At 39.3% G+C, this 26,717-nt stretch overlaps 3 protein-coding genes across 4 annotated transcripts in view; 1 reads left to right on the top strand and 2 right to left on the bottom strand.

The window, feature by feature from the left end:
• The first annotated feature begins 7,360 nt into the window (after positions 1-7,360).
• On the top strand, positions 7,361-8,190 carry LOC128735200 (zinc finger protein 593 homolog). The gene has a single exon (XM_053829697.1). The coding sequence runs from the start codon at positions 7,453-7,455 to the stop codon at positions 7,957-7,959; it is 507 nt and encodes a 168-aa protein (XP_053685672.1). The 5' UTR covers positions 7,361-7,452; the 3' UTR covers positions 7,960-8,190.
• LOC128735182 (methionine aminopeptidase 1) lies at positions 7,978-9,804 on the bottom strand. 2 transcript variants are annotated; one of them, XM_053829680.1, is made up of 5 exons: positions 9,724-9,804; positions 9,357-9,576; positions 8,668-9,256; positions 8,467-8,606; positions 7,978-8,409 (listed from the first exon to the last, which is right to left on the bottom strand). In XM_053829680.1, exons 2-5 carry the CDS (start codon positions 9,523-9,525, stop codon positions 8,177-8,179), a joined length of 1,131 nt encoding a protein of 376 aa, XP_053685655.1. In that variant the 5' UTR covers positions 9,526-9,576; positions 9,724-9,804; the 3' UTR covers positions 7,978-8,176. The 2 variants fall into 2 exon arrangements, with proteins under 2 accessions (XP_053685655.1, XP_053685662.1); XM_053829687.1 differs by having other exon boundaries at positions 9,686-9,739.
• Positions 9,805-11,123: 1,319 nt separating this feature from the next.
• LOC128745687 (uncharacterized) overlaps positions 11,124-26,717 on the bottom strand; it is a 30,478-nt gene continuing 14,884 nt past the window's right edge. Inside the window, exons 2-9 of the mRNA XM_053842765.1 lie at positions 25,893-26,122; positions 25,643-25,829; positions 25,349-25,576; positions 24,698-25,114; positions 23,961-24,629; positions 23,736-23,921; positions 20,970-21,134; positions 11,124-11,978 (exon numbers count right to left, since the gene is read on the bottom strand). Coding sequence (XP_053698740.1) covers positions 11,124-11,978; positions 20,970-21,134; positions 23,736-23,921; positions 23,961-24,629; positions 24,698-25,114; positions 25,349-25,576; positions 25,643-25,829; positions 25,893-26,122 — 2,937 coding nt within the window. The remainder of the gene's footprint in view (positions 11,979-20,969; positions 21,135-23,735; positions 23,922-23,960; positions 24,630-24,697; positions 25,115-25,348; positions 25,577-25,642; positions 25,830-25,892; positions 26,123-26,717) is intronic.

Below are 26,717 nucleotides of genomic sequence, written 5' to 3'. Positions count from 1 at the left end.
ACGGGTAACACGTCCCACTTCACAAACCTGTTCAACGGTGGCAGATTTGCCGATGAAATTAAACCCCAACTTTTCTAGTAGAAATAATAAAGCTGATCGGTATCCCAGTTACGAATTTTTAACCTTTTCTAGCCATTGCGCTTCAAAACAACGTGATAAAAAAAGGCCAAACGCGAAACGCTGTCTAAAAACCGGCCCAACACCAAAATCATATCACCACTGACAGTAAATAAAAGCCTCAAGTCAAAGGCCCCATCAACAATTGATAATCAAATCAGCCTTATGAAAAAGTCGTATTACCGAATGATCTCCGAAAACGGCCAAACGCATATTTTTGCAAATTACAAAGTAAATCAATGTTTTTTTCTGCTAGTTGTTGCATTACACATTAAACTATTATGTTTTTGCATCATAATGTGACATTCAATTCTAAGCAACACTGTTTATATTAAATAAGGAGTTAAAAAATGATGCTCAAGTTTCAACATCGATTTTCTCGAAACTGTCAGTTTTGACTTCGGCCTATTTGAAATGTTGCTCTTGTTCTGTATTTTTTGTTGGAAAAATCTGATAATCTGTACGGCGAGGAAAAATATCTGCGCCAAAATCTTTCCAATGCAAAACAATGTGAGTGAGAGAGATAGAGAGTCATTTTGCTGACTATTTCCGTCTCTTTCACTCTCATGCAAAAGCTCAAAAATCTGTTTAATCTGTGTATTTTGACGAAAATCTGTACAGGCGATTTCTTTCAAATATTAGTGTGTAAAAGGTTTTTATGTAATCTACGAGTAATCCTTCAGTAGAGCACCCCTCGAGCAATAAGTGGCAAACTAAATCTTGATGTCGCTGCCGTCGCAACTATGCAACTCCAGCACAAAGAAATATTGATAAAGGTACATGGATATTTTTTGACGCGTTTAGCAAACTATTTCTGGGGGGCGCTACCGACAGATTTTACACACAAAAAATCGATTACTTCATTCTAGCCTGTTAATCTGTTCTCTGTGGTATGAACCCCTTTCTGGACCGATAGTTTTTAGGGATTTGACAATGCGCACTGAGGACATACGCACCCTCGTGGACGGTGGACTACAATTTCAGAAACACCTGGGAAATGGGCGACGAATAACCCAAGATCGAGTTGAATGACGCAACAGCACGAAACGCCCCAGCTCTAAGCTGCTAACGACGACGACGAAGATCGTACAACCAGCCCCGCAAACTTTTTTGTGTTTTAAACCAGGACCCGGCATAGTCGAAACAAATAAAAGACGCTAACTTTCTCTTACCTTCGCATCATACATGAAGAGACCGGCATTATTTGCCGAACAGAATGTTTCCAGCAAGCGCCAGCTGAAGTTGGTGACTGTTTCAAGTGACAACTGAAATTCAGGAACGAACACGATTTGTCGATGGTGACTAGGTTAAATATTACATGCCTTATATTGCAGGAAATGTTACACAAATTCAATTCATTCGCGTTAAAAGTTACTGACCTTCTACTGAATGTTTGGTAGGAAAGTGAAAATGAAACATCAAAACCGATCGTCATGCTGACGTGAAACCTGTTTTACTAACGCAGATTGAAGCCAGCTTTGAAATGAAGCGGTGTTGCTTCAGTTGAAACCGAAGCTTCATTGTTTCATTGTCGAGTGACAATTTGCAATTGAAAGTGATGTCGGCCTCTGCTCTAAGCTGATGGCTGTGAAATTTCAAGCTTGAAAGTGTAGAACAATTTTTCTCCGGGGGGGGGGGGGGGTTTGAACCCCCAAAACCCACCCCCGTCGCTACGCCCATGAACTAGCACCAAAAAATGTCATTGCAAGACATGCACTTATCACGCCCAATAAGGTTTTGCACGGGCGAGCATAACCTCACTTCTTTGACGTCTATCAGTGGTTTGTTTACATGGACTTGGAACATGGGTTAACAAGTTAAAACTGAATATTGCTTAAGGTCTTAACGGCAAGTCAGAAAAGCACAAAAACTGCCATTCCGAGTAGTTTGGAGGGCGACACTGCTGAATAATTCGCTTTTAAAACGTTTAACTCCAATTTATGCATATCGCGTTCGCCTAACAAATAGTAAACAAACCACGAGTGGATGTCAAATGGGTGAATTGAGTTCATTCCGGTTCATTCGTGACGTCACCTTGCAAAACCTTATGGCCAGTCTCTCAATTCAGAACTCTATTAGGGTCGAGGCAAGGGGTTTCCAGAAAGGCGTAAAAGTGCGTAGTAATCAGAGATTACTTTTGTAATCATTTACGAATTAATTAGGTAATCAATGGTAATCAGTAGAGTAATCAATGATAATCTTAAGTAATCATTGGTAATCATGATTAATATATAGTAATCACTAGAGATTGATTACTGGTAATCAGAGGTAATCAGTAGGGTAATCAAAAGTAACTTTTTTCGAAGGTGCGTAGTAATCATTGCTGTTGGAAACCCCTTGGGTCGAGCTTCGAAATTCCCTCTGCGTGCCCCTTTCACTGAAATAAGCTGGAATCATACACCGATAAAAATAGACACGGCATTTACCAAAAGATCTTAACCCTTTATAAGGCCGTGGCCATAAAATTGCCACCAACGAAAAATATTTGTTTTGCGTCTATAATGACATCAATATAATTATAGAAGCAAAATAAAAAATTTTTGTTGGTGGCAATATAGTTGCCACTGCCTTATAAAGGGTTAAGCGGGGTACGCTGCTGAAAAGTAATGGATAAAAAGATAGGACAAGAAATGCTCAAGAAATCGATTTCTTTTACGATTTCTTAAGCAGTACGTACCTTATAAGTAATGTCGAATTTGTTTATTCAATCCGGATTGGAACTGGATGAACTTTTTGTGTTCATTTGCTCCTAGCTGACAGATAAAATTCATCCAGTGCCAACCCAGATTGAATAAGCAAATTCGACAATATTATTTCATGTCCAGATGGCGCAGTTTTACACGTAAGTCAATTAAAACGTCACTTTTCCGAACGGAACAATATCTGGCGCAATTATTACCACAAGAAAAAATGACAGATGGTTGCTTGTATTGGAGTTGTCAAAATTTCTTCGATAAATAGACCTTTCCATTTATGTGTGTGTTGGTGCTTGAAAATGAGGCAAACAGGCATCAGCTGTACCCCAAAATGAGGCAAATATCATGTATATACACGCGTATTTCGTGTTCGCTACTGTGTTACCTGACTCACTGCGAATATGCGTTGTATTCGCGGGATCGTGTTGGTTCGAAAGGTTTCGAAAAATATTGCCCTTGTATCGAAAATATCGTTAATTTTGATCACTAAAAATAACGTACTTAAACGTTATATTTCATGTGTCAGTAGTACGCAATAATTGTATTGTGAAACTGAATTGTTATTTATGCAACTTTTTACAAATTAAATGTAATAACAAAAACACAACTTATAAAAAATCGTTTGTTATCGATATTAACTGCATATGCGTTTATAAACGAATAAAACGTATGGTTACGTTTTATTTCAATAATACGCATATTCGCAGTGAGTCAGGTAAACCAATAGTGTGGGTGCTTGAGCCACAGAGAACAGACATTCATCTTAAGCTCGTAACGTGTGTAAAGGTTAGCCACCATTTTGAAAGTAAGTGGTAATGCTCTCGTTACGTGGCGCTCACATCACTAACATAATAGGCTTTGGTTGTTAATGTCTGTCAACGATTTGATTTGAGCTTTCGTCATATTTTCACCAAAGCTTTTAACAGTTGCTACAGCAACTAACGTATTATTTACCCAATCTACCGAACTCAAAATAAAGGTAAAACATCTTTCATCAAAAATACCCAGGTAACCAATAAGCATTTCCAATGCAATTTAAAAGCAAGCCAATAAGCATTTAAGTTGCCTTAAATGCTACTTAAATGCTATTTTGGCAAAATATGCGGCTACTTTACGGCTAGCCCTCTTATAGTGCTGACAATGCTTATTTGCAACTAGTTACCAACAAGAAGAATTTAAATAGAATTTTGGATGCCAATTTACAACAGTTATGCAGTCAAAAAGCTGATAAACAACAGCCTGCAGTATAAAACGCCAGGGATGCTAATAAACAACTGATTTACTGCTTATTTTAATGCTTATTGGTTACCTGGGTAGTAATTATTGAATAATTCGTTTTTTAATTCTTCGAAGAAACTGTGTATCTGTACCGGATTGCGAACGTACCAGATGGGGTAACGGAATTGTTTGCAGATAACTTTCGCCAATTGAAATTAAAACGAACTTCATGGCGATAAGGGTGATTTTGATTATGAATTCGGTATTACGAGTCATTGGCATATAGGTCGAGAGTATTCCACGATTTTAGTGGTCGCCACCCCTGAGATCAATGAATCACAGCCCAACGCTTCTCCTACGGTGGACTTCGATGAAGTAGTAGTACGGATTTCCCGTACTCCACGTACGTCCACGTTTTCTTTCCGTACATTCCTTTAGTTTTACCGTGAACGCGCGGAAAGAAAACGTGCGATGTATTAGGGAAATGTCAAAAATGCTGTTTAAATATTACGAACACGTCCGCCATTATGGCTCGTAAAAAGCTGGATAGAGCTTTCCAGTTATGTGTGTATTGGTCCTTGAAAATGAGGCAAACAACAACAGTAAACAAAAGAGTTGCATCCTGTAGAGCAGACGTGTAGCAGAACAAAAATTGATTCAATTGATCAACATATCTATAAAAAAAAACAATCTTCCGTATTCCCATGGCTGCATTGAAAATAATCTTTCGCAGCAATCGTGTATATCCACAGAGAACAGACTACCAGGTAATCGACAAAAAGTGTGTAAAAGGTTTTTATGTAATCTACGAGTAATCTTTCAATAGAGCACCCCTCGAGCAGTAAGTGGCAAACTAAAACTTGATGTCGCTGCCATCGCTGCATATGTAACTCCAGCACAAAGTAATATTGATAAAGGTACATGGATATTTTTTTATGCGTTTGGCAAACTATTTCTGGAGGGCGCCACCGACAGATTTTACACACAAAATTCGATTAGTTTCTTCGAGCCTGTTAATCTGTTCTCTGTGGTATATCGTAGAATAGAGAATGAGAGAATGTAAAAGCGAGATTATTTTCAATGCAGCCATGGGAATACGGAAGATTGTTTTTTATATATATCTTGATCAATAGAGGTTTTCCGTCAAAAATTTTTTTTTCGGTAAATGTTAGGTTTTGACTCTTAGAAATGATACCCACATGAAACTTTCTTTAACAAAGCCTCTAACTACTGTAAAAATGAAAAAATAAAATACTTATATTTCAACCCGTCACTTCTCGGATGTATTACATGCCTTTTTGTACCAGTGTCCTTTTTTTTCACCACTTCGAAACCATTTGTGCCACTCTTTACTCTTGTGGCAAGCAACACACGAAACGAAAAAGAAGGTAATCATTAGCTTTTCATTCGTGTTGTCCTTTTCGCTCAACCGCTGATACACATATGTCAAAATCTGTTGTGCAATGCTGCCAGAAAAACTAAAAATTTTGATAAACAGTGCTTCCGAAACGAATTTTTCAAAACTCGACATTCGTGATTTGGTGAAAAGAAATTCAACATTCTCGCAATTTGCATTGTTTAAAAAATCGTAGTAAATTCTATAGTCAACGAAAAAAATATATTTTTGCACCATTGTCACTCGTATTGGGAGTACTTTCGAGAAAAAATAAGAAAAGGAGGGGTACCCAGATAACCAATAAGCATTTCCAATGCAATTTAAAAGCAAGCCAATAAGCATTTAAGTTGCCTTAAATGCTACTTATATGCTATTTTGGCAAAATATGCGGCTACTTTACTGCTAGCCTTCTTATAGTGCTGACAATGCTTGTTTGCAGCTAGTTACCAACAAGAAGAATTTAAATAGAATTGTGGATGCCAATTTACAACAGTTATGCAGTCAAAAAGCTGATAAACAACAACCTGCAGTATAAAACGCCAGGAATGCTAATAAACGACTGATTTACTACTTATTTTAATGCTTACTGGTTACCTGGGTATGATCTGACGGAAAACCTCTATTGAATCAATTTTTGTTCTGCTATACGTCTGCTCTACATATCCCTTTGTCACCAAGGTATAGAATGAATTTCGTCTTCCGCTGGCTTAAATATCAGCAAATTTTCAAAATATGAGCTTGAATTTGGAACAGGATGGAAAATTTGGCCGAAATATGTGCTCGGCAGTGTGGCAAACGAAGAAACACAACTAGTAATCGCTATTTTTCGGTTTGTTCCTCCAGCATCAGCTGTTCCCCAAAATGAGGTGGACAGCATGTATATACACGCGTATTTCTTGTTTGCAAGTGTGGGTGCTTGAGCTGTCAGAAAGCTATTCAATCCGGGTTGGAACTGAATGAAATTTATCTGTCAGATAGGAGCAAATGAACACAAAAGATTCATTTAATTTCAACCCGTATTGAATAAACAAATTCAATAAGAGGTCGTGCAGTGCCGTAGTAGAATCAATATATATAGAATGCCAGTGTCGCTGTTTTTCTACAGGGCTCATTGTGGTAAACATGATGCTAACAATCTGTATCAAGTCTGTGAATTGAGAGCTTCATTGTCAAAGTTGCTCATTGTTATTTATCTGTGCGCTGGTTGGTGCTGTCATCAGTGCTCTCATCGCTGTGTTTTCATGCCAGTGAAATGTTTTTGAACGCTAATTTTCTTTTCGTCCGGATGATTGAATCCCAAAACTGCACCTGTTTGCACCGATTTTTTCAGAAATTTGAAGCAAGCGAAGTTTACAATCACATTACTTGGCAGCCATATTCGAAATTTTAAACTGGTTGTCAAAGTTTAACAATGAGATTCCCCTTTTGATGAATCTCAGGCACACACACATATGCATATATAATGTAAATACATTATCTGAATATGTATGATGTTTACCACGTGCACTGCAGCGACACTGGCATTCTATCCAGCTTTTTACGAGCCATAATGGCGGACGCGTTCGTAATATTTGAACAGCATTTTTGACATTTCCCCAATACATCGCACGTTTTCTTTCCGTACATTCCTTTAGTTTTACGGTGAACGCGCGGAAAGAAAACGTGCGATGTATTAGGAAAATGTCAAAAATGCTATTAAAATATTACGAACACGTCCGCCATTATGGCTCGTAAAAAGCTGGATATATATTGATTATACTGGTGCCGTCATTGCGAATTTCAATCATTGCAATAGAGCTTAATTTGTGATAAACTTATTTAAGTGTGTATAGATTTTAGTATTTTTTTTAGGTAATCAGATGTTTTGCAAGCCCCTTGGAAGTAATTTGACGTTAAAGCCACATGCTCGACAATAAATTTTTGAAAACAATCCTTTGAGTGAATCATAGAAATTCAGTACAGTTTTATTTGCTTTAAATTCATATTCAAACGTTTAAAAAAGTTATAACTTTCAAGTAATTAATAATGCCGTACGCACGTAAGAAAATGCACGATGGTGATACACATTTGCGCCGTCGATGGAGACTTCGGAACCGCAAAAAGGATTTAGACGAAATTGATGCCGATCTAAAAAAGAACTCAGAGCAGCTATTGAATCAGGAAGTGGATCTTGACAAGCCAGGCTTTGCACAGTTTTATTGTATTCATTGTGCCACTTACTACATTAATGATCGAGCTCTACAAGATCATTTCCGGACCAAAGTTCACAAGCGGCGTCTAAAGGCTTTGGAAGCAGAACCGTACACATTGGAGGATTCATTGCGAGCTGCAGGTCAAGGAAGTTTCGTTCAGCCTAAGAAGCGCAAAATTGAAACACAACCATCAAAACAGGAACAAGCCTGCGGTAAACGGGTCAAACTGGAGGAATTGATCGAAGTAGAAAAAGCGCCCAAGCAAAACTTATCGAAAGCACCCAAATATGATGGTCAATTTAAAAATATTATGGAAGGCTTGATGTCTTCGTCGTCATAAAAATATAGCTGTTTAAATTATTTTAAAGTTCTGTATATTACAAAACAATTGCAAACACAATGGAAGGAAACGTATTTCATTTACACTGCTAAGCTCTGCTCGATTTCGATTGATTAGTTATGTTATTTTTGGATGAATTTCTAATTGTATACCACTAAGCGAAACAGTACGAAACAATCCCATCTTAAACAATCATTATATGTCGTATTTAAATCAGCTAAAGTTTTTCCATGAAGTGCGGTTGTCCATTTGCATTTCTCCGCTGAGTAAGAATATCGCATCCATTCTCGGTCACCAGCAACGTTTGTTCAAACTGAGCAGAGAAGAAACCGTCGGCAGTAACAGCTGTCCAATCGTCAGGCCAAGAAACGTCCCTCCATGTTTTCTCAGAAATCATTGGCTCAATAGTGAAGCAATGTCCTGGTTTCATGACTCCTACAGCATTGTTTTCTGTAAATATATTCCATTATTGGAGTGTAACGCTAGTAACAATACAACACTACTTACTAGCATAATGTGGCACGTTGGGAGTAGTATGAAACAATCGATGAATTCCGTGTCCGCAGTAACTTTTTACCACACTGTAACCATGAGCATGAACATGCTTTTGGATAACATTACCAATTTCGCGATAACGTTCGCCAGGTCTGCGGAAGTTTTAAATATTATTTTACTAGTATATTACCATAATCTTTTGCTCATTCTTACTTCACGATTCCAATCGCTTTTGACAGAGCTTCGTGGGTCACCTGCACCAACTTTTTATGCTCATCTTTCACGTTGCCCACAAAAAAAGTTTCATTTAAATCACCATGAAATCCTTGAAAGTATACGGTCACATCCACGTTACAGATATCACCATCTTCAAGCGGACGCATATCTGGAATTCCGTGACATATCACCTCATTTACCGAGGTACAGCATGACTTAGGAAAATTATAATAATTCAAAGGGCTTGGGTAACAATCACGCTCAATGCAAGCTTCGTGTACAATTCGGTCGATTTCATCCGTAGTGACACCAACGTCACACACGCGGGCTGCTTCGTCTAGAACTTCTCGCCCCAAACGACATGCAACTCTCATTCCTTCTATCTCTTCGTCGTCTAAGATTTTAATGGTTGTATTTCCGCGTAATGCTTCTTCGGACATGGAGCGGCCTTCTTTGTGATCCGCATAATCAGGTCGCGGTATCGTGAGCGGTACTGTTCTCAAGTCAGACCGAGGAAATGGACGCAGCTTTCCCGTAAATGTAAAATAAGGCCACGGATTATATGCATTTTTATCGCTTTTTCCTTCTGAAAAAAAAAAACACAAAAATGTAAATTAGATTATGTCATGGTGATCGACCGGTAAAAATTGGCTCCTGTCCAAATTAATAGAAAATTTTTATCTCACTCGCTAGAAGATGAATAACCTTGTGTGCCTTCCAAGATCCTTTGAAACATTCTTGGCTGCAGAAGTATGATCCTTGAATGCCCATTTTCAAGCACATCGGGCACTGAAGAGTCGCTTCATTTTTGCAATTTTCCGTCTCACAGCCGTGTTTCACTTTTGTATCGGCCATTCTTTTTCTGCCGTTTATAACCTTACACACCGAGACGTCCAGTTGTTATACCTATATCAGGAGTAGAATGCCAAATTATTTCGCACACGCATAAAATGACTGCATAGAATGAATTTGACCGCAGAGACCGATCGGATCCTAAGCCGGATGAGCTACGCACTGCCAAAAGATCCTGCAGGATTCCCAGAAGAACCTTACCAAAACGCAAAACCTTACGAGCACGACCACGATTGAATAGCCATTGTCAAATTTGGACAACTATTTTCGGATCAGAGATGCCAGATTATTTTTTAAAAAATATTTTTCTGCCACAGCCCACAGCACAGTCACTATATTCGAAACCTTGTTCGAAACATTCGATAACGAAACAAAGCTTCTCGAAATTCGTATGTATTTTTTAAGGTCGCGCTCCTATATTACGTTTTACGTAGAGCAGTATAGGGGTGGGAATACGTTGAATTTCTCTTATTGCGCTCTTCACACTCAATTGGACTGCACAGTTATTAAGTGCAACCTTCAAAACTGTGATGAAAAGTGTGCTACTGATAATATCGCTAGTAATCTTATATCGATAATACCATCAAACTTTATCATCATGGAAGAATATCGAAAATTGGAGGGTTTAAATTGAAATCTTCTCCTTGATTTGTTATTATTTTAACATTTTTGTTCTATTTCCTACGTATTTTTGCTTATATTGCCGTATTATCGTTATTAATTATTAACGATAACAAAACTTTATCAATAATCGTTATAGATTTTGACCGACATTTCCCATCATTACAACTCTCCCATCTGAGCTGACATTTGATTTAGCAGTGGCGCCAGTACCAGTTGTAGGGAAAGCAAATAGTATTTAATTTTTCATTTATTTCATATATGCTGCATATTTATTCAAGTTATGAATTATGCGTGGAATTATGTATTTAGAAACTATTTTTATATTATTCTTTGCGTCGATAACAACTCTACGTAAGCATTAGAATTTAAATAGAAATCAACCAAGATTCATGGTTTTTTCCCACGCAATTTTGGCAACTTTTCTCACCTACAAAATGTGTGACTGGACAAGTGTGTTCAAAATCCAACTTTCAATGCAAAGAGCAATAAATTTACGCAAATGTTTTGGATAGAGAAATTAATACCGTTTTTTGTGTTTTAGTTTTTTAACCTGGGTTAGTTCCAACTTGACCACTGAATAAACAAACATTTTCGGGAGGATAAACAAACATTTTTGGGTTGTCCGTGTATTGCTTACAGCGGGGTTGAAACTGTGAAAAAAAAAACCCAGAGCGAACCCGACGTCTAAAAAGTTCAACTCAAACGTCGATGTATATATATATATATTGATTTTATGTGCAACGTAAGAACACTAAATAACGCGAATATTAGACACAACACTTATGGTTCTTACAAAAAAACATAGATACCTTATCCGCTAACCGGTTTCGGGTATGATGCAAGTTGCATCATGCAACCCATCATCAGCTGATCAGCTCTAGAGCGGTGGTCGACTGGATACAAAGTAGTAATTTGCTGTTTACTACAGTTTCAACTTCGTCAGTTGAAAGAGCGGTGAGGTGATGAGAGCGTCATCCTCATTCATCAGGGGACGGTCCTCCGTACAGATGTACATCGACTCCCACGCAGTCAAATGAGAAGACTCTCACGTTTTTGAGCAGCTTTGCGTTTCCCCAATTGATATTGTGTTTGGAGCAGATTGAGTGCAAGGCTACACTGGAGTCGTTGGGCCGTTCGTTCTCCACTGCCTTTCTGTGTTCCTTTAGGCGAATTTTGAATTTTCTCCGCGTTTGCCCGATGTACACCGCTGGGCAATCCTGGCACGGAATTTCATAAATTCCTGAGCGTTCGTCAGGCGGAACCTTGTCCTTTTGATTATTCAAAAGTTCCTGTAAGGCATTGCCGCTTTTGTGGACCACATGGAAACCATGCCGCTTAAGTACCTTTCTAATGTGGTTTGTTACTTTCGGGTAGAACGGCAGGCTGATTCTTTGTACTTCTTCTCTTTCAGGCTGTAGTGTAGTGGTATCATGGCGCTGTTTTTTGCGGAGATGTTTGCGGATTATTTTATCCACAAACTTTTTGTCGTACCCGTTTAATTCAGCAGCTTTCTGGATCCTTTCCCTTTCCGCTGCAAAATTTTCCTGCTCCATGGGGATGTTGACTAGACGATGCGCCATAGAATGAAAAGCTGCTTGTTTTTGGGCCCCGAAGTGATTCGAGTCCGTAGTAATGTAACGATCGGTAGACGTTGGTTTTCGAAAAATGCTGAACTTCAGGGTATTGTCTTCTTTCCTGGTAATCAGCAGGTCCAATAACGATAGTTTTCCCTCTACTTCCTGTTCCACCGTAAATTTGCATGATGGGAGAAGATAATCTAAATCGCAAATTCCTAGTGCCAAACCCGAGAGTAGCTTCACTGTACTGTTTACCTAAATTACACAAAAACCCACTAGCTATGCGACCAATTTCTTCGAATATTTGTACACCAACAGAAAAAATGGCAGCTTGGCTAGTCGAAGAAATGAAGAAATACGTGAGAAAGTCTTCTCATTTGACTGCGTGGGAGTCGATGTACATCTGTACGGAGGACCGTCCCCTGATGAATGAGGATGACGCTCTCATCACCTCACCGCTCTTTCAACTGACGAAGTTGAAACTGTAGTAAACAGCAAATTACTACTTTGTATCTGTCGTAATTTCCGTAACCGGGCAGCATCTCTGCGCGTGTTACTAACTAGTATCGTTGCCGATATAAGACAGAGTGCTCACCAAGAATGGCTCGCTTACTCGTCAATCGGATGCTGCTAATCGTTGCCGGTGTAGGACAGAGGGCTCACCAAGAATGGCTCGCTTACTCGTCGATCGGGTGACGTCCTTCGTCTCGATTGGGCTACTTGAAGGCCCAAGAGTTGCTGCTGCTGCTACTGATGTTCTGCTTACCGCTCCCGATGTTTACTTCTCAGCGTCCGACATTCGAATGAGCTCTCTTGCGGCGCGCACGCTTATTCATAGCAAATGACTCTCACGTACTAGTAGGGGCGGGGCGAATATGTACTCTGTCTAATGCAAATTGGCGGACTTCGGACATCAACTTGAGAAATATGTATCATTTTCTTTTTTTTTACGTATAATATTATTTAACTTAGAATTTTATTTAACATTTTATTCATTTAATATTTGATTCATTTCAACATTTAACATTCTTATCCTACAGTATCCAGTCGACAACCGCTCTGATGATGGGTAGCATCATACCCGAAACCGGTTAGCGGATAAGGTATTTATGTTTTTTGAAAGAACCATAAGTGTTGTGTCTAGTATTCGCGTCAAATTTTATCTGTCAGATAGGAGCAAATGAACACAAAAAGTTCATCCAGGTCCAATCCGGATTGAATAAACAAATTCGACAAAAGTGAAACTAAGTTCAATCTGAGTGAAACAACAAACGTTTTGACAGCCGTTCGATTGGAACTAGGGTGAACCTAGATTAGATATAAGCAAAAACAAAAACGCTATTGGAGATTCGTCATCTTAAATCAAAAATTTCAATCGAATTCAGAATCAATTGTTGCAAGTAACAGTAAAAGTTAAAAGTTTCATTAAAACCAAAATACACGCCGATATTCAGTATATTCAGGCTTACCGGAATGGATAACCAACTGGCTGTTATCTTATTTAATCGGTCGCACTGCTTTCGTGAACATGAATGGAACTAAATCGTACTGTTTTGATATACCCTCTGGAGTACCACAAGGCAGTATTCTGGGCCCATTGATTTTTATACTTTTCATAAAAGATATCTGTGATAGCCTAGAGTCCGAAACGTTACTATATGCCGATGATCTTAACATTTTCCGTACTGTCACAACTGCTCTCGATCGCGACGCTTTACAACATGATGTGAATAGCCTTTTGCACTGGTGCCTCATAAACGGGATGGAGGTAAATGCATCAAAATATTCCGTCATAACTTTCTCCCGCCTTCGTAACCCTGAACATTTCGAATATCTAATGAACACACGCGAAATGAAACGTTGTAGCTCTGTCAAAGATCTGGGAGTCATGATGCTTGACTGCAAGCTAAAGCTCGACGAGCACATTAGCATAATATCGTCAAAAGCGTATGCTGTACTCGGCTTCATTCGACGAACTGCTTCGGATTTTAATGATAGCTACGCTTTAAAAACGCTATATTGCACCTTAGTTCGAAGTATTTTGGAATACGCAGCACCGGTGTGGGCACCGTATCACACAGGGAAAATTAATAAAATTGAAAGAGTACAACGTTGTTTCATACGTTTTGCCTTGCGTCGTTTGCCTTTGCAGGACCCTATACGCCTTCAGGCTCACGAAAATCGTTGTCAGTTGATAAAACTTAATACGCTTGCCCAAAGAAGACGAACGTCACAGAGATTGCTTGTTTACGATCTGCTAATGGGAATTATCGATAACAGTTATCTCTTAGAAGAAATAAATCTGCACGTGCCTCGTCGAATTCTGCGAAATCGAACATTTCTCTGGACTCCAGCTCATCGAACCCAATATGGCCAGAAAAATCCTCTACATTATTTACTTACTTATGTGTCCATGTCCGCCGGTCCGGCAGAACAAAGGGATGAAATTAGAGATCTCCACTGCTGACGGTTACCCGCCATGGCTTTTACCTGTCGCCAGGACAGGTTCTCGTCTACAGCCCGGATGTCGTTGGCTAAGCTCCGTCTCCATGAGCCTCTGGGTCTGCCTCTTCTACGCTGTCCTTGTGGATTCCAGTCGAGTGCTGCTCTGCAAACCTCGTTCGCTCCTTTCCTCAAGGTGTGTCCGATCCACTTCCACCTACGCTCACGAATTTCTGTGGCTATCGGCCGTTGATGACACCGACGATGGAGTTCCTCATTGGATATCCAATTATCAGGCCACCAGGCACGAATAATATATCGCAGGCACCGGTTAATGAATACCTGCAGTTTTTGCGTTGTCTCCGCTGAGACGCACCACGTTTCGCAGGCATACAGCAGTACGGATTTAACGTTTGAATTAAAGATTCGGGTTTTCGTACGTAGAGTGATCTGGTTTGAGCGCCAAATGTTTCGCAGACCTGCAAAGGCACCCCTGGCCTTCCTGATCCGTGTGGCTATATCAGTCTTGGTACCACCATCGGGCGTTGTTTGGCTACCAAGATATTGAAAGACGGCTACCTGCTCAACTTGTTGTCCCGCTACTGTAAAGTTGGTGGAATTGTCAGTGTTCACTACCATAGACTTAGTTTTCGCTACATTGACTGTGAGACCTGCTGCCTGGGAGCTCTCGGAGAGGTCGTCTAACTTGCTCTGCATATCGTTTCGGCGTTGTGCGAGCAAGACAATGTCGTCGGCTAGGTCGAGGTCATTTAGCTGCTCCATCGTTAGAGGATTCCAAGGCAATCCTCGATTTGGTCTACTGTCAATTGCTCCAACTAATATCTCATCCATAACGGTGAGAAACAGAAGCGGTGATAAAATGCAGCCCTGTCTCACGCCAGCAGTAACCCTTATGGGGGTAACCCTTATCTACATTATTGCTGTACATTATTTAACGAGGTAAATCATGTGTTCGATTTTAATGTTAGCAAAACTAGATTTAAAAGTTTGATTGTAAATGTAAATTAGTTTTAAGATACAATTAGTCTGTACTGCCTTGTGCCGAAGACTGTAGAACAACAATAAAATAATATTCTATCAACTGGTATAAAAATCTTGTCTCGAATAAATATAGTTTCAACGTAATTCCTGAATATTGTTCAGGCTACCGCTTAATGGGCTGGAAATACCCTCCCGTACTCTATGTAGATCTCGTCGTCCATAACACAGCAGCGAGGTTTTGTCCGCTTTTGATCGTATAATTTTCGGGTACGGTTTGTCGCGATCGTATTCTATTGAGGCCATCTGAAACTTAAGGGAGGACCCTATTCTGGAAAGTCGGAAAAATCGAATTTTATTTTGTTGCATTTTTGAGACGTTTGTACCTTCAGAAATGTCATGTCAAAAGGATTTTTTTAATATCTGATCTCGTTGAAAACTTACGGCAAATATTGTGAAGTCATCGTAAGGGAAGTCCATTGCTGTACGAAACTTTGAACGCGTTTTCCCCGAAACCATGTTTCTTTAGCTGGCGGTACGTGTATCTCAGAATCTAGTGGACCGATTTGACTGAAATTTTTTTTTCAGCATGTAAAAATAAATTATCTAAATTGTTACGTAGCCGTTTTTTTAATCTCAATTTTTCAATCTTTTATGAGCGCCTAATTGGCGATTTTTGTTAAAAAAACCGCTTTTTTTTTTGAAAAAAAAAAGCCGCCATTTTGGTATTTTTTCGAATTTTCAAAAACCGCTACGTAACAATTTAGGTATTGACCTAAAGCTTCAAAATCATCTTTGAAATCCGTTCTACGATACTCCGTTGATTCCCGGCACGTACCGCCAGCAAGGAACTATTTTCTAGAGGGCATTCATTCGCCTCCTGCCATCGGCATAATAATTACTATTCTGGTATCCCAAAAACACAAAATATATCTTCAAATATACCTTAATCAACAACCAAAATACCCCAACTCTTAACTATAATTCTAGTATCTGAAAAAAATTTACGAAAACCTATTATTTTTCGGTCTTCCAGAGTAGGGTCCCCCCCTAAAAGGTACGTAATTCCGCTCGAGTTATGGCCTTCTGCACGAAACTTTTGCTCAGATTCAGCTTTTTTTTGCTACATCTCGAACGGGGGAGTTTGGTTTCCCTTCGAACGCCCTAACTACGCATTCTGTGCTTACCATCGACAGTCAGGCGTTCTATGAACCGTTTTATGATACGAGAATAACCGTGGAATTCGAGATTCTCCACTTTTTACCGATAGTATCAATGTAATCTCGAATGTGATATATCATAGATTCTATCTGTCTATCTACAGATTCTTATTTTCGATGTACAAGTGCAGAATGTTTTCGCAAACGACTGCCATTTTTCATATCTTCGCGCACCTCAGTGTCTGCCGTTTCGTGCTTTCGAGTTCGAAAACAGATACTGAGGAAGCCTGCAAGTTGTAGGCAGAATACGTATCTGTCAACAATAAATATACATAGTACCGTGTACCCCCGTTGGTATGACCTTCTTTGATCTGAACATTTTTAATCTGTACCCCGGTGGTATGAATGCGTTCAGATTAAAAACCGATCAAGCGTCACACACAATTGACGTTAAATTGGACCGGTAAATTAAAAAAAAGCAAAAATTCATAATGCGTTTCCTCTTGCTCAGGAGCTTTGGCAATATAGCTCATATGCAACTTATCTCTCTCCAGTACTCAAAATAGACCATTTTAGTCGAAACTGCCGAGCCAATTTCGTATTATACAAACCGAACCTTTAGAATTCGCGCATGTTTGAGATGTTTTCGAAACGTTTGTTTTCGTCAAATCAAAACAACAAGTTCATAGGGTGCGCGTCTTGCGCGTGTGTGAAAATGAATAGAGTTACCAAATATTCAAATTAACGAGCTGTTTTTCACATTAGCGGGGGTTGAGTGTAAATTGGATTAGTTTTCATTTTATTTAATTCCAGGTTTCCTATTCTACTAAGACGGCTTGATATTCCGCGTTATGGTCAACCGAGAATTGGTGTTCCGCAAAATGGTATTCGGCTAAATGGTTTGTAATGATGGCGAATATTTAAATGCTATCCGCTTTATTTTATTAGGCTAAACAATGGGGGGAGTTGTTTTCTACTTTACTGTGAGGAAAATTTGTATATTAAAACACCCATGAACTCCTCAGAAACTTGCAAAACTCGAGATTGTAACAAAGGTCATCCGATATTCACGGTTTATGTATGACACAGTTTAATTTGTGGCAATACGAAGTTTGTCGGGTCAGCTACCCAACAAACATTTTTGTTGAATAACGGCTTATTAAGTGCTTGTTATCCGGTAATTAGCAATACAACGGTTGAATAAGCTACTAATCAAAAGAAATGTTTGTTGGGTAGTACACAATAAACAAAACCAATCCCGATGGAAGATTAAGGTGAAGGTCGTCAGAGTCCTGCTTTTTTACTGATTTCAATACTTGTTGCCACTATCGTTTTGTTGAGATTAGAGTTGCTAGTAGTAGGTAATAATTTGTTATGAACAATTATGAAACGTAGAATCGCGTATCTATTTTTGCTGTTGAACTAGATCCGACAGTAATTCTATCACATAAAATGTTGTTTACGGTGAATTTTATAATCAGTGAATTTTATAAGTATATTATCGACACTCTACGACCTTTAATTTAATAGCGAAAATAATTGGTCAATTTTATGCTCACATGTTTACGTTGGCATCACTCCATAGAAACGTCCGTTCCCTTGGCAACGTACAACAACGAAGTTGCAGATTCGGAATTGCAATCGAAACGAAGTAAGGTTTTTCCTATCAATTCTAGGAAACAGTTCCAGTTTCAGAATCATTATAATATCCTACTAAATAACTGTTCGGGTCGTAAATTAAAGTTTTCTGTGCCTCAAGTTAAGTTTCGCGAGTGATGTAACGAATGGAACGGAAAAATCGACGGCGAAAAAGTGAAAATATAGTGATGAATTTTAATTGGACAGAAATCTCCATATTTAGTGTAATTTATGCCTCAAAAAATAATAGAACCTATAGAATGCAATGTATAGTGCTTTGAGTTGCAAGATTTCATTACGGCTAGCAGGTTAGTTGAACTGGTTTTATTTTTTGGCGATGGTTTCCCGAATCTATGGGAGCATGAAGAAGGGAAGAGAAGGGTGATATTCGGTGCCATACTAACTGTCATATATGTACTCTGACGACCTTGTCGTTAAGGCCGTATACAGACAGGGAAGGTGGCGCTCATGCTTCTAGAAGTAGAATCATAGAAAACTAAGGCAGATAAAAATATATTCAAATTAGTGGGATGAAAGCTGTTGCTAAAAATTCTGTCTAAAATCGGATTACCTACGAATGGCCAAAACACAAATGGCCGAATCACGAATGGCCGAAACATAAAAGGCTGAAACACGAATGGCCGAACATCATATTCGGCCGAAAATAATCACGGCCTTCAGCCTGCACAAATGCTGGGTATATGCTGTCCTTACTCGCTGCCGGTCGTTCGGACTTCACTAAGGGATAATCCCTACTAGTCAGTAAACCTAGGAAAATGCATGCACCTAAATAGTAGTGGTTTCTGCGGGGGGCTGCCCCCCGCAGTGGCCGGCGCTTCCGACGGCGGGTCACCGGCGCACACTCGCGGCCTGCGGCCGTCTCGCCCTGAATAATCTAGAAAATAGTTGCTACTAACACGATCAATAGGCCTCGCACCGTATAATAAACGTAAATCATTCGCGCTTAGGGGAAGAAACAACTACCAATCATCTAAACTATAACTACCAAAATAAAAAAAGACGTATGCCTTAGAGTATGTCTTGTACTAAGGTACGAAAAGCTTTTTTCCTTCACCTATCATTGACGCTGATCGTCACAGAGCTGCGAGTGGAACAAAAAGCAAGTGCAACAAAAGAGGGGAAAATTTTAAAGGTCTTTCGAGGGGATGTTTCAATTTCGCGGAGAGAAATAGATGAAAAAATTTATTTAAAATGTGTCAAGTCTAACAAAATGAGCAATAAAAATTTTGTTGATTTGGGTATTCCGGGAAAATTCGACCTTTCATGGTTCAGCCTTTCGCGACTCGGCCTTCTGTGACTGTTATTGGAATTCGGCCATTTGTGTTTAGGCCATTTGGTACCAGCCCCTAAAAGTGTTCATGTGATGTAACTAACGTCTAGTATAGAAGTAGTTGTTTCATAATAACGATTTTTCGGAAAATTTCGAACGAGTCTTCTTTAAGGTGTCATAAACGACTAAAATTTTTGAAGAAAACATTATTTTTTGATTTCATATTTTGATTCTACAATCTTTTCCACTTATTTTGATACTAATTTTGTAATGATCCGACTACGGCAAGTGGCCATACGATCATACACATAAGCATTACAATGCGGCGTGGTACAAACACCGCTCCTGTAAAACACAATTTTCAAACTTTAGGTACCTTTTTCTCAGAAATTACATAACGTATTGGATTGGAACAAACTTTTTTGGTTTTTTTGGTATATGCACTTTTTTAACTTTAGAGCTTTGTAAACATAACATAACCAGAGAAAAAAAAGAAGACAAAATTTTATTTTTAGAGTCATGTTTTTTCTTTATTTTCTTTTTTTTTCCTGAACTTCAAGAATCAAAAACTAAAATAAAAAATGATTTTTTCAAAAATTTTAGTCGTTTATGTCCCCTTAAAGGAATAAAGTTCTGTGAGAATGATTTGAGGTTATTATCTTCCTTACTCGGCTGGCTTTCTAATAATTTACACAACAAGCTTTGTTTTTATTATTTATTGTAAATAAATTACTTTATAAACTCTCATAGTAGCATAATATTAAGCAATAAATAAAATAAATAATTTCATTGGCCACAAGCTACAGCTACAGAAAGGAAGTTGGAAACAAGAGATCGCAGACAAACATACTTCACGCTTGTTACATTGAAATTTCATCGTCTCAAGTATTCGGTAGTGTAGGTACTACTCTTGGATATCACGGAAACATAATATTTACGACATTACAACGCAAGGACAATGATTTCATCAGTGCTGTAAACCTATCCTGCCTGTGACGCTATGAATTGATTCAACACCCAAAATCAGTAACTAAATTTTATCTTGCACTTTTGAATGCATTCTTTTTAGCACCGCAGGAAGAATGATGTTTTCTATTGCATAACCTACAACAATCCCGGAAACCAGCCTTGACTTGCTTTTTTTCTGCTCATCTAGCTGTATCATTTCAGCAAAATAAATTATAAAATTGGTTATTTATGGAACACTCATAGATATTGGAGTGACTATATACAGAGTGGCAACATATGTCATCCAAAATGTATGCAATGGGTATTTTCTTTCTCTTTCCTGTACACGAGTTGGATAGGCAGTCTGCTCGATTGGAATGACACTGACAGATAATTATCATTCCAATTTTGACAGTGTCGCCACTCTATATATAGTCACTCAAATAGAAATAATTTTACTCCAAAGTTGAAAATTTACTTTTACGGCGATACCAGCGCAATTAAAGTTTTGTAAGCAGCAATTGAGTTATTGACATTTAGTTAAAAGTTTTTAAGACCGTAAATAAAAGCAGTTGTTAGATGACGCTCAGCTCTATAAGTGTTCATGCGAAACTATTTAAAATTTTCTAGACATAGTTCTATAAACTAAAATGAATTGAGATACCTAAACTGGACCGATTTTCCGGAAATTGAAATATTTTAGTCTAATCGATGATTGCTATATTGCCTATAGATTTCACTGTCATCATCACTTTCCTCCGCCCTTACGGTACTAGTATTGTCATCTCCGATAGGTGCTTCTTCCAATTGATCGGCATCAAGTCTGCTTATGCCGTTTTTCCTGGCACTGGGTTCCGTATTGTAAGGATTGACTGCCTCGTCATCTTCCGGATATTCGTAATTCAGTTCATCCATACGCTTTTGGGCCTTGACCTGTGGGCATAGAATCAAGTAACGTAATTAAAATCTCAATAAATGACAAGAAAGATGTAAAAAATACAAAGCCCTTTTTTTAGACATCCCCCTCCCTCTATGTATCTATGTGTATACTAAATTTGATGGAAAATCGTCCAGTCGTTCTAGAGTTATGGCGGTACATACAAACAGGTAAACGAACATTGACTTTTAAATAAAAAAAACAACCCATCGTGACGTTGCAGTTTCTCTGACGCAGTATTTACAATTCAGAGCTGAATTTTGGAATTTACACGGCTTTTTTACGCGGTTTACGGAATTTACGCGGTTTTTCTAACGCGGTTTTCGGAATTTACACGGTTTTTTTCACGCGGTTTTCGGAATTTAGGCGGTTTTTTTACGCGGGACGTATCCTTCGCGTAAAAAGCGACTTGAGTGTAGCATGTACGTGTTTGGATTTCTACTTCCACTTCTGTTCTGTGCCACCAGCATCAGGCATAGATGGGCCCAACGTGCTAGATGGCTCGACCAGGTTGACGCTGACTTGCGTGTGTCGAAACGCGCTACAAATTGACGACGAGTATCCTAGGACCGACTGTAATGGAGAGGAAATCTTGATACGGCGAGAGCCACCCCGGCTTTCGGCTGGTAAATGGTATGGTAAACAAAGCATTTTCATTTCGATTTCCTCCTAATTATGCTTTTATAGGGGTCATATGGAATTAAGCATGAAGGAAGGGTAATGAGGAGCCTGAGAATACACCCATGCTAAAGTCACATGACATCGAATTGCCTGATCCTACTAAGATTCGAAACCACGACCACTCGATTATCAAAGCAGATTCGGTAACCTTGCGGCTACGGAGCCCCCCATGGTTCCTCCTTAAATTCGGTTATTTGACTTTTGTTTTTATACTTTTAATTTTTATCTTTTGATTTTTTTTATTTTAATCATTTGAATATTTTTTGATATTTGACTTTTTGTTTTTGACGTGCGGTTTATAATTCGGACTCCTGAATTTTAAGTTTTAGCTTCGGATATTTGACTTTTGAACTTAAACTCTTTTTCTATTCTTACTTTTTACTTGTGACCTTCAACTCTTTACTTTTGAGTTTCGACTTACAACTAAAATTTTAACTTGTGTGTGTCCGACTTTCGCCTTTTGAATTTAAAGTCCATTTTTAACTTTAATTTTAAGTTCAATTTTAACTCCAATTTCAATTCAATTAGTTCTATTTCAAGCCCATTTCCATATCTCATTCAAATCATTTCAAGTCTTATTGTATTCCATTTAAGGTCAAATTTCAAATAAAACTTCAAGTTTTAGTAAGAATGCAAACTCATATCCAGGCCCAATTTTAATCTTTTATATTATATTAAACATCTTTGCAAACACTGGCCAATGGAATGTATCCGCAGTTTTCTGAATTCTGAACAGACATTTATATTTTCCGGATCGTAAGATTCGTAAGACTAGTATAATATAATATAATAATATAAATGGACTTCGCCAGTTTTATGTCCAATTTGAAGTTTAATGTGCAGTTCACTGATAAGTATACGCCCTGCCTTACCTTCTCTATAATAAAGTGTTCCGGATAGTGAACTCTACTGAAGAAGAATTATTAAATCAAATCAAGTTCAGCTCAAAAATACAAAATTTGTATTTAATTACTTTTAAATAACCATGTCATGCACTATAAACCCAATTTTCTTTCCAATGTAGTTCACATTCATTTAGGAACAGGGATGGAAGTATTTAATTACTTTTAAATAACCATGTCATGCACTATAAACCCAATTTTCTTTCCAATGTAGTTCACATTCATTTAGGAACAGGGATGGAAATCAGTGATTCCGATAAAATCAGTGAGCCATCGCCACACGCACAATTCACGATCCGTACAGATCATGACAAACAGTGAATCTTTAGTGTCGATCACAAGATTCTGCTCTCTAAACAGTCTCAACAGTCGACCATAGTGTTACATCCCGCCCAGCTGTGAGAAAAAAGGTCACACATGTTGTTTGTATTGCGATTCATACGATGCACACAACCAATCGTCTGTATCTATTATACTTCTCAACGCAATCATGCCATGAACATGATCCGACATGAGGCCTGTCACAATCTGTACGGAGCGCGACAAAGCGTCTGTCGCCTACAAGTAGTGACGTCAATGAATCCGAATCTGATCGCTTCCATGATCCTGATCGCTAGAAGCGATTTTTTGCCATCCCTGTTTAGGAATAATAACATAAAATCCAAAACTCCACAAAAAAGTTGGTAGAGCTTTCTGTAAATTCCAAATCATTTAAGGATAAAAATTACACGACAGGGATTCTTCCGGTAGGTACTGGATTATCCGCTTATGACGAAATTTTGTCTCGTATGAAACAAAAACATTGTATATGTAGTTTTCGGATCCACCTACCCATATGTTTTTGTATCTTCTTTCTCAATATTCCTGGGATTTTGATAAAATAATAATCATTTGAAAATTCGTGCCATTGAGCGACTGGATCGCAAATTGGGTCCTAATATGTTACACGTTAACTTCATAACGTTCCCTTCTTCTGGCGTATCAGGTATCAGATTGTTCACAAAGTTTACTTACACTATTGGGATAGTCACTCTCGTTGTCCGGAACGAATATCCGAAGAGGGGTTGTGGCAGTTTCGGACTCGGCAGTCGCCCTCTTACTATTTTGCGCATCACCACCTAGTCCCAATGCGTTCGCGACGGCTTGCTGGTGTTCCTGAAATGCGAGCAGGTAATCTGTCGTTTGAGGCGACTGCGATGGCTCAGTTTGTTGCTGCTGATAAGGATTCTGATGCTGGACCTGCTGCTGCTGCTGCTGCTGCTGTTGAAACAGATCTTGTTGGGCTTGGGCAAGGATTTGCTCGTTTTCCCGTTGGCGTTCGGAGAGCTCGTAGAATGATAATTGCTGCTTTTGCTGGGGTTGTGGGTGAAAAGCGTTCTGCTGCTCCTGATCTACCTGGTAGTGGTAGTAGTCATTTGGTGATAAATTATTGTGTAGGTTAATGGTACCGTAGTTCAGTAAATTCGCAATTTCACTTTCGGTAAGCTGATTGTGAGAGGCCTTCTCCTGTTGCTGAATAAGCTGCTGCTGTAATTGCTGCTCAAGTTGGTTTTGCTGAGGAATTTGTTGTTGGTGCAGTGCTAGCTGTTCGTGTCCAACAAGCTGGGCGTACGTTGGAACATCATGTGATTGTTGTTGTTGCAAATCATTTAACTGTATCTGACTTACAGCAGACTGGAGCTCGTGCAGTTGGTCTTGCGTTGCGGCAAGGATTTGACCTGCGCTGGCTGCCGGCTCTGGGTGTTTGTAGGAATATGAATTAAGTAAAATATTGCCGGGCGCGGGTTGCGGTGCTGGAACTGTTCCGAGGAAGTTAGTCTCCGGTTTGAACAAATTCGTTTGTAACTGTTGCTGATGGTTGTTGAACAGGTTATTAGACTGTGTTACGAGATACGTTGGGTTGTACAGCTGAAAAATAATGAAGAGATGTTAACTGTACAAGTGGGATGTCCTTCAGTAGCCGTAGAAATACTAACAGACAATGGCATTCCCTGTAGCATTGATGTTTGTTGAAGAATGTGTTGCTGAAGTTGTGGTTGTGAGGCCAATGGAATGCCGTAACCTGGTTGTGGGGCAGCTGTAGCAATTCCATAAAACGGTTTCTGTTTAAAAGGTGTCGTGTTGAACTGAGATAAATACTGGGCTTGATTTTGAGCCTGTATCAAAAGGTCTCCAGGCGGATATTTCCCGTTACTTGGTTCGCTTAAAGGATCTTGAGTAGGTTTTAATGTTCTGTTAGGGAGAGATGGATCAGGGTCGGGGGCAAAATATGTTTTCTTTCCGGATAGCGGATCTTTTAGTGTTAAGTCATTGTTGTGTTCCTCCTTGACTTGATACTGGTGCGCCGTTACTGGGAGATATGGCGTTTGGTGACGGAATGTCGTAATCGATGGCTAAAAGTATACGAAAGAAATAGAAACAATACAAAGAGAGATGCTCGATATTTCAAATCATTCACCGCAGCATATTTTTTCACTTTCATTAACGCTGTAAAAGGCACATCAAACAATCTGCGGGTGCTTAAATCTGAGTGTGATTTCACGCTACGCTGAACAGAGTAATGATCCTTTCCATCACAATATTGCTTGGGTGAAGCTCACCATAAAACCGTGAAATCAAAAACTTACCGTCGATAGGGCAGCATAAGTAGGTTTAGGGGCAAACGTGCTCTTGGTTGGCAAAACCGGCTTCGTCGCTTTATGTATATCGATTTCCAAATGATTATTGTCCTCAAATGAGGTGATTTGTAGTTGATGAACTGCATTTCCTTGACTGCCTGCCAGGTTCGGGGCGGGAATCGTATGGATTGCGCCATCCTTAGGGGAGGTCAAGAGTCCGCTTGACTGTGGTACTAGCTGAATTTACGAAGCACACATTTCACATAATGCAGTACATCCGGTTTACTTCATTGCGTATCTTACCGGTTTTAGTTTTTCAAAAACTATTCCTCCCGTTTTGGGTGCAGGTGGAGAACTGTGGAGTTTGTGTTTCAAATTCAGGTTCAACACGTATGAGGTATGGGGGGAAGCTATGATAGGTCGTTTCATATGCGGTGTCTTCAGTAACGGGTACGTCGGGCTAAGAACCGATTTAACTGGGCGCTTTAAACTAAAAGGAAAGTTGATGCTTCAGTCGATCATCAGCTAAACATTAAATTGAAGAATTGAATACCTCATCATCATACCCGGCGCCGGTCGGACTGCAACCGGAGTCAGCCGACTTCCACTTCGCAATTGAACCATGTACGGTTTCAATACCGTTGAGGCAAGGTTGTGTTTCAATGGCCAACTAGTATGCAACAATGGACTTTTGCTATAACTGCTGCCGATTATTGGCTTCATATGTGAAGTGTAATCTCCATGCACTACACTCACCGCCAAAATCAAGACGTATAGCGAAGGCTGGAAAAAGACGAATTGATATAAGTTGTAATAAAATAAAGTTGCTGGGGTTGTCTGTCTGTCTGTCTGTCTGTCTGTCTGTCTGTCTGTCTGTCTGTCTGTCTGTCTGTCTGTCTGTCTGTCTGTCTGTCTGTCTGTCTGTCTGTCTGTCTGTCTGTCTGTCTGTCTGTCTGTCTGTCTGTCTGTCTGTCTGTCTGTCTGTCTGTCTGTCTGTCTGTCTGTCTGTCTGTCTGTCTGTCTGTCTGTCTGTCTGTCTGTCTGTCTGTCTGTCTGTCTGTCTGTCTGTCTGTCTGTCTGTCTGTCTGTCTGTCTGTCTGTCTGTCTGTCTGTCTGTCTGTCTGTCTGTCTGTCTGTCTGTCTGTCTGTCTGTCTGTCTGTCTGTCTGTCTGTCTGTCTGTCTGTCTGTCTGTCTGTCTGTCTGTCTGTCTGTCTGTCTGTCTGTCTGTCTGTCTGTCTGTCTGTCTGTCTGTCTGTCTGTCTGTCTGTCTGTCTGTCTGTCTGTCTGTCTGTCTGTCTGTCTGTCTGTCTGTCTGTCTGTCTGTCTGTCTGTCTGTCTGTCTGTCTGTCTGTCTGTCTGTCTGTCTGTCTGTCTGTC

This window comes from Sabethes cyaneus, chromosome 1, assembly GCF_943734655.1.
Source record: "Sabethes cyaneus chromosome 1, idSabCyanKW18_F2, whole genome shotgun sequence".
NCBI classification, from domain to species: Eukaryota; Metazoa; Arthropoda; class Insecta; order Diptera; family Culicidae; genus Sabethes; species Sabethes cyaneus.
The sequence above is the reverse complement of the archived record's forward strand: the minus strand, read 5'-3'. Positions and strand labels throughout refer to the sequence as shown.

Coding starts and splice junctions, on each gene's coding strand:
- LOC128735200 (XM_053829697.1), top strand. CDS start 7,453: ATGCCGTACGCACGTAAGAAAATGCACGATGGTGATACACATTTGCGC.
- LOC128735182 (XM_053829680.1), bottom strand. CDS start 9,525: ATGGCCGATACAAAAGTGAAACACGGCTGTGAGACGGAAAATTGCAAA. Junction 9,257..9,356: donor GGTTATTCATCTTCTAGCGA/GTGAGATAAAAA, acceptor TTTTTTTTTCAG/AAGGAAAAAGCGATAAAAAT. Junction 8,410..8,466: donor CAACGTGCCACATTATGCTA/GTAAGTAGTGTT, acceptor ATATATTTACAG/AAAACAATGCTGTAGGAGTC.